Consider the following 8159-nt stretch of genomic DNA (forward strand, 5'->3'; position numbering starts at 1 on the left):
GCGCTGTCTAAGATGCGCTGTTAAAAGTCATTTTTGGCGTAGTGTATATATATATATATATATATATATATATATATATATATATATATATATATATATATATATATATATATATATATATATATATATATATATATATATATATATATATATATATATATATATATATATATATATATATATATATATATATATATATATATATATATATACACATTAAAAATATTACACTTATAGTGTGACATCGAGATAATAAGTTTTAAATAAAGTTGAAAGGAGGATCAAGATTATAGAATTTTAATATCATTCTAAATTTTATATAATCAAATCTAAGGGCGTACCAAATCATTAAATAAATAACTTATAATGGTGAGACAAGTGTCCATACATCATTAATTCAACCCACAACTACTACCAAATCTTGATGCACATTCACCAAAAATTCATAACTCTACCTTATCTTATTTTCTTTATAAATCCCCTCCCACAAAGCCAATACACTCACCAATCAAACAAACTAAGAAAAAGAATAGAAAAGAAAGAAAACAAAAATGGCAAGAAGCATGAAGTTAGCATGTGTTGTTTTGATGATCTGTATGGTAGTTATTGCGCCTACGGCAGAAGCTGCTTTGTCATGTGGAACTGTATCCGGTGATTTGGCTCCATGCCTTACTTATCTTGAAGCTCCTAATAACGCCAGTCCTCCACCGTCATGCTGTGCTGGAGTGAAGAAGCTTCTTGGTGCCGCCACCACCACGCCTGATCGTCAGGCTGCCTGTAACTGTTTGAAATCAGCTGCCGGTTCTATTTCTAAATTGAATACTAACAATGCTGCTGCTCTCCCTGGTAAATGCGGTGTTAGCATTCCTTACAAGATCAGTACCTCCACCAACTGTAACACGTATGTCTTATTATAACTCTCACTTTCACTCTTATTTTGAAGCCTATGAAAATATGAAATTAATTACTGATTAGTTTTTTTATTTGTTATATTAACAGCATTAAGTTTTGAAGATGATGGCGCGGTTTAAAGATTATCTTATGGAAACTTCTCACTAGTATATGAGAGTGCCATGTGATGCTATTATTAAGAATAATATCTAATGAGAGGGATAAAGGCTCATCTTATATGTGGTCCTATCTTCTTGTTGTACTAGAATGTTTTGGATTGTCTCTTACTTCATGTGTGTCTTTATATCAATATACATATAATGAAATCTTATAATTGGGTGTTATTTCCTGGTTAATTGATAAATCTTATTTTAATTTAAATTCTTGAATTTTTATCACTTTATCATCAAAATTTCTGTCATATTATTTACCTAAAAAACAATTATCAATAAAATCTTAAAATTTAAAAAGATACAAAATTTTGTTTTGTAAATAGATGAATTATTGTTTGACATATGAAAATATTTTAAAAAAAACCACCTTTTATCTTTTGAATGTGATAATATTTTAATCAACAAAAATATTTTTAAATCTTTAAAGCTTGTTTATTGGACGTCACTCGACCTTCCGGCCGACACCTACCACTCGTCATCGATGTGATCGCTGATTTCCGCTACACGCCAGATTGTTGCTCCCACGCCTTTATCGACTCATCCAATATGTTTTCTTTTTCAACATACTTGAAATTTTAAGACATACTTTCCACTAGCTGAAAATCATCTTTCCGACTTTGGATGTAGAATTATTATCTCACATGATAAAGAGAAGGAAGTCATATTTCAAGATTTCCAGAAATTAGAACGCTTAAAAGTAGCAAGAAAGTCAACAAAGGACATTGGAGTTGGAGGCGGTTCAATGATTGAAATATGTGGCCAGTGATGGCTCGCTCAGTGGTCTATGGATGCAAATTAAGGTGTTGGAGGAGTCCATTTGATGGTTGTGGCAGAGCTGCGACGATCAGCGGAGTGAGACGCTAACCGACTAATGATTAGATAGATCCCGATCAGGGCTGGCTAAAGCCAAGATGGAAAATGGTAAGATTCAGTCGGCGACTAGTTAGAGCTGAGTGATTACAGTAGTTTAATCCGACGATTGACGATTCTCGAGCAACGAGTTTGATTCAAATATTCACATGTAGTGGGCTTGGTTATTTCAAATGGTCGATTTATCTATTGTGGATTTGTTGGGTTTCAATAGTTAAAGTTTATAACTAAAGAATTGTTAAATAACCCGAAATTGGATCTTATAGAAGGAGGAAAAATAAATAAAGTTCATAACTAAAGAATTGTTAAATAACTCGAAATTACCATCATTAAAAATTTAAATATAGCTAATTAATATCTAAAAATACTTTATTTTTAAAATTGAGGGATACATCAGAGTATCACATTGAAATTCACATTTATTTATATCTATTAAATCTAATGCGTCAAACTATTTTGCGACATCTAACACTAATTTTTTCAAAAATAGTCAACATCATCCTATTAGTTTATGTGTACAAATTCTACTAAACTACCGATCAAAACACCACCATCGGTCAAACATCCCATCTGACATTCTTTGACTCTTTCCATACAAAAACCCCATTTTCCCCTTTCCTAATTCTCCAATACCTGACAAAAATCACATAGATGGAGAAACTTATAATTTTTCACCTTAGAGAATGTGGTTTCAAGTATTGCCCAGTAGAACAAGACAATAATCAAAGAAATCACTACTCAGGTTGCAAATATCTCAGGAAGCGTGATTGTTCTTGCAAATTTGATTTTTGATTTTAGATTTCTCTTTGCAAATTTGATTTTAGATTTTAGGCAAAAAGCACGGAGAGTCTTGAGGACATATGGGGTGTAACCGAGTTGGAACTCGATGAGATCACGGTTTCTCATTGCCATTAGGATAGATTTTTCCTTTTGTGCGCAATTACCTCTTTTTAGGGATTGCTTCCTTTGTATTGCTCATTCATGAGCCACACCTTTTTTCAATCAATAAAATGCATATTCAGTCAAATAATTTTGTTTTTGTTTTTCATTACCGCTTCGATTTCAAAAACATCCAGTTATTTTTGATAAAGAATCTTTGCATTTTAAGACATACAGGTCCCTTCCAATGCATGTTTATAAGATTGAAAGCCTGAAATCTTATTCGGAAAGTTGAGTGACCCAGGTGTTGAAACTTTGGCACGCCTGGGGCACGTTTTTATCTAACGATCTCTTTTGCAGGTGCTGTTAGGTACTTCCACTCACTTACAGGTTGTGATGTGAAGCTTTTTGAAAAAAGATCCCCGTGGAGTCCAGTCAGGGACAAGAGGATTGAAGAATGGTGAAAAGACGACGAAAAACGTGCGGCGATCCTTGAGAATTAATCAAGAAGACTCTTTAAAGTCTGAGGACTGGAAAGTTTGTATGAATCCAGGGAGTTCGATATCCGTTGAGTACGGATAAGTCGAGAATACAAGGTGATGAATCAGAAAAGTCCAGACGAGTCTGGGAGCTCTCAAAAGTGGAAAGCTGATACTGGATTTAGATGTTGAATACCAGGGTTCGACGAGTCGACGGGTGTTCTGTGCCAGACTTTCTTTGTTTCCTCAAGCAGAGTTGGGATGGTTACCTCCCCAGCAGATTCAAGGTCTGTGATTTCCCTAGCAGGGTCGGGATGGTTATCTCCCCAGCCTGTTTGAGATCGGTGTTTCCTCAGCAGCCAGGCCTGAAGGTTGCTATTTCCCCAGCGGAGGTGTTTATTGGTAGTTGTTTCCCCTAGCATGGTGGAGCTTGTTAGTTTCCCCAGCAAGTCAAAGATTGTTGTTTTCCCCGCAGAGTGTGTTGTTGTTTTCTTCCCCAGCGAAATCCCCAGGCGGGTCGAGTGCAGAGGAGGTTATCCCTGGTGAGGGTTGCCTATTCCTCAGCAGCAGTGTTATTCCCCAGCAGGGTGGAGGTTGGAGCGTTAGCGAGTTCCTCGGCAGAGTGCCTTGAGCTCCCCAGAAGAGTCCCTTGAGGGGGATACTTTTATGCATTCATCATGTAGATAAGCATAGCACATTGCATAGCTAATTGCGTAGCATTTCCATAGTTATGGAGCATTACGCTGAAAAAAAATCATGCATCATCATTGCAAGCATAAGCTAGTCTCAAACCGTGGTTACTGTTTGAGAGGTGGTTTCGCCAGAAGGTGAAGATGTTACTCTGAGGAGTTGGGCATCGTGATTTTAATCAACAGTATTCCCCAGTAGTGCGATATTGGAGGAAGGATTTCTGTCGGACAGAGATGGAAATGATAATCAAAGAAGTTTTGGGGTTCAAGAAAAGCAAAAAAAGTAAAAAGAGAATAATCCCCAGCTGAGCGCAAATTGTTCGTTTGCTAGGCTTGGATAGAGGATAGCATGCTCATGGCTTGTTATCCCCAGCATGGGTTGTTGGCACGCGTGCCGCCTCATTTATCACTGTCCCTTATTTCTGCCGATGCTGACAGGCATGACAAGTTTTTCGGGTATTCAGACCGATATGGCGTCCATGCCAGTTTTCCGGTGTTCAGGCCGAGGTGGGTATTCAGACCAGTTTCTGATGTTCAGATCGAAGAAGCTTCCGAAGTTCAGATCGATGCAGCTTGCGGTATTCAGACCAGTTTCCGATGTTCAGATCGAAGAAGCTTCCGAAGTTCAGGTCGATGCAGCTTGCGGTACCCAGGCCAGAGTTTCCGATTTTCAGATCGAAGAAGCTTCCGAAGTTCAGATCGATGCAGCTTGCGGCATTCAGGCCAGTTTTCCGGTGTTCAGGCCGAGGTGGGTATTCAGACCAGTTTCCGATGTTCAGATCGAAGAAGCTTCCGAAGTTCAGATCGATGCAGCTTGCGGTATTCAGACCAGTTTCCTATGTTCAGATCGAAGAAGCTTCCGAAGTTCAGATCGATGCAACTTGCGGCATTCAGGCCAGTTTTCCGGTGTTCAGGCCGAGGTGGGTATTCAGACCAGTTTCCGATGTTCAGATCGAAGAAGCTTCCGAAGTTCAGATCGATGCAGCTTGCGGCATTCAGGCCAGTTTTCCAGTATCCAGACCGAAGTGGTATCCAGACCGAAGTGGTATCCAGACCGAAGTGGTATCCAGACTGAAATGGCATTCAGGCCAGTTTTTCGGGCATTCAGGCCAATCTCTCGGTGATCAGACCGACATTAATAATCTCATATTCTGATGCTCAGTATTCAGACTGATGAGCGGCGTTCAGGTCATGGTGGTTCCTGTGTTACCATTTATTTTGGTATCCAAGTCAATGTTCCTTTTCGGTATTCAGGCCGACTTTCACCGTACCAGACGGATTCTTCTTTTGAGATTGTTTCCTTGCCGATTCTGACAGGCATTGTTAATTATTATCCCCAGCGGAGTGCAAATTGTTCGTCTGTTCTTGGTATTCAATCATTCTTCACCCTGATCAATCTGAAAGCCGAGGCTATTCATATCGACAAGTTCACAGTGGATTGAATAGGGGCAGCTGTAACACCTCAAAATTTGCCCTCCTCTCTTGGGACTAGCTTAGCATATTGCATTTCATTTTTAGGACATTAGGCATTTGCATATTGCATATCATGTGAGAAGTAAGTCATCCTCCTAAATCTTTCTCAGAAGATAGAGAGGTTAAGAGATTCATGCCTGAGGGTCTCATGGATTGATCACTAGCCATCTGAGGTTTGTGCTTCAATTAAGGTTTCTTGGTCCTTCAAGGAGTTTGAGCATTATCTTATTGGTAAGGGTACATCATCATCATCATGGTTATGTCGTCCTCAAGGGGCTCATTGTTCATGCTCATAATCTTTGGGATTAGGGTTTTGACCTCTGGTCAACCCTAATCAGTTGCATTCTACCAGTCAGGGATTTTCAAGGAGATGAGGTATTCTGTTGAGATGGGGATCATATGATTTTATTGAGCTTGTATAAGCTAGGGTTTCATTTTGGAGCCATTTCCTCAAGTGGTTGAGGCTCAAGCTGATCAGAGCATTTCCAAGTCATCTGTCAACCAGAAAGTCAACAGAAAGTCAACTGAGGGCTAGGAGGTGGAGAAATGAGTTTCAACATCCCAGTCATGTTCAAAAGAGGCTTATTCATCATGTCAAATGCATATCTTGAAGAATTTGAGGTCAGATCAAAAGTTTCCAAAAATGGAAAGTGACCTGTAATTGGAAGTTTCCAAAAATGGAAAGTTTTTGGTTCAAATTCAACTTGATCTTGCATCATCAAAGAAGCTTCAAATGAATTTTTTCCCAACATGAAAGTTGAAGATCTCTCTCTCCCATTTCCAAAAAGTCCAAGATCATGAGCATCTGATGAATGGTTGAGGAGATATGATCAAATCATTGCCAAGTGTACATGGAACTTCAAATGGCCATAACTTTTGATTCATAACTCCAAATTTGGTGGTTCTTTTTGCATTTTGCTTCTCATGACATGTAGTTTCTAAAACATCCATCACATTGCATGAAATTTGAACATATGATCATTTGTGCATTCAAGTCAATTTTGGAGGGAAACTTGAAAATTTAAAATTGATGCATCATGGGAACAAATGACCATTGCTAATATGTGCATGGAGTGTTTTTAAGTGCATTTGATCATTGGTTTGGTACTGTTCACGTATGCATGCTTCACACACCTCAAAATTTCAATTTTTGTCACCACACCTTATCTTGCTTAACTTCAACTAAACCTTGATTAATTTTAATTAAAATGAGATTAGGACAGAGTATATATTGATAATCATAACAGAATTTGAAGGAGTTTTAATCATTTTCACCATTTTTTAGATCTAGAAGTTTTTCCCTCCATTTTTTCTCTCAACCAAAACTTGAAAAATCTTCAAAGAACATTGCAATATTCTTCCATATTCTTGTTCCTTGGTATGGATTCAGCATAGATCAAGCATTGAATCATCATTTTTGGACCAGAATTGTGCATGTGAAGCTCAAGAACTCAAAAATGGCAAATGCAAATTAAGCAAGATCTAAGCTGTTTCAAGCCTTAATTCCTTCATCAAACTTCAATACATCACTTCAGGAGCAGATTGGAAGCTTGCTAGGCCTTGGCTCACGCGTTTCCAGAAGTTGATCTTCAAGAGGTCACATTTTCAATCGTCTTAATTCTCTGTTTTATGTGTATATTAGTGTAGATCTTTGAGTGCTGATGAATCTGAGATAAATTTCACATGATTTGGTGCATTATTGAATGAGATATGCTTGTTTGAAGTTTTGTGCATAAATTTTCTTTTGCTCGATTCTCTCTGATCATGATGAATTAGGATTAGATTTTTGTGGATCTATAATCTCCATTGCATAAGGATTCGAATGATATAGAGATTTCAAAATTCTGGAAAAATTTCATGAACATGCACTGTTCACGTCACCGTCTTCGTGAGGAAGACGGTGTTTTCCACCGTGTATGGAGGTTTCAGCCATTAGCGACGGCCTAGCGTCCGCTCCTGGTTTCTTGCTGACTGTGCTAGGGTTTGTCTCATTCACATGTACATGTGTGTTGCCATGCTAGCGAAATGATAGGCTCAGCGCTCATTGACCATTGCCACATAGCGTTTGACCATGCCACTGTAGCGCCATGTCACTTAAGTTATGCTGTGCGTTTCACATGTCCCTCAATTCGATTCTTGGTGATGACCTTTTGCATTTTATTTTCTGTTTTCCAAGCACGCGCTTCGATTCCAGCATGCAACAACTTTTTCAAATTAATTTCAGCATTATGCTTTCCCTCCAATTTCTATATGCATGTCCATTTGATTTCAAATTTTTTTTTCCAACTTCAAAAATTCATAGCATTTTGAAAAATGCTCCAAAAAATCCCTGGTTTTTTGCTACTTGTTCATTGAGATGTCCTCTATTTTATGATGCTAAATTTTGAAGTTGTGCATGGCTGGATTTTGGATTGTGCTAGACTTTGTGATCATATGTACATTTGTGACCTTACTCCATTCATCTTATCATGAAATGCTTGATATTGACTCAAATGCATTGAAATTTTGCATGATTGTTCTTGACATGTTGATGGATGTTTTAGGCTTGGTTTGGTATTTTTCTCATTTACCATTTCTGTTTTGTGCATGTGTTTGTATGGTGTGACAATTTGTGTCACACAATTTGGTGATCAACTTGTGCAATTTAATTTCCACATCAAATGATCTTTGTTGACTCTGAATTTTTGTATGATGAAGATGTTGGA

General features: G+C 37.9%; 1 protein-coding gene across 1 annotated transcript; it reads left to right on the forward strand.

Annotated features, from left to right (window-relative positions):
- The first annotated feature begins 488 nt into the window (after positions 1-488).
- On the forward strand, positions 489-1235 carry LOC127101076 (non-specific lipid-transfer protein 2-like). Its single transcript, XM_051038404.1, has 2 exons — positions 489-901; positions 1000-1235. The coding sequence occupies exons 1-2, from the start codon at positions 552-554 to the stop codon at positions 1010-1012; spliced, it is 363 nt and encodes a 120-aa protein (XP_050894361.1). The 5' UTR covers positions 489-551; the 3' UTR covers positions 1013-1235.
- The last annotated feature ends 6924 nt before the right edge of the window (positions 1236-8159 follow it).

The sequence above is a fragment of the Lathyrus oleraceus genome, chromosome 7 (genome assembly GCF_024323335.1).
Source record: "Lathyrus oleraceus cultivar Zhongwan6 chromosome 7, CAAS_Psat_ZW6_1.0, whole genome shotgun sequence".
Taxonomy (NCBI): domain Eukaryota; kingdom Viridiplantae; phylum Streptophyta; class Magnoliopsida; order Fabales; family Fabaceae; genus Lathyrus; species Lathyrus oleraceus.

Bases quoted from the DNA above. Each gene is read 5' to 3' on its own strand.
- LOC127101076 (XM_051038404.1), top strand. From the start codon at position 552: ATGGCAAGAAGCATGAAGTTAGCATGTGTTGTTTTGATGATCTGTATG.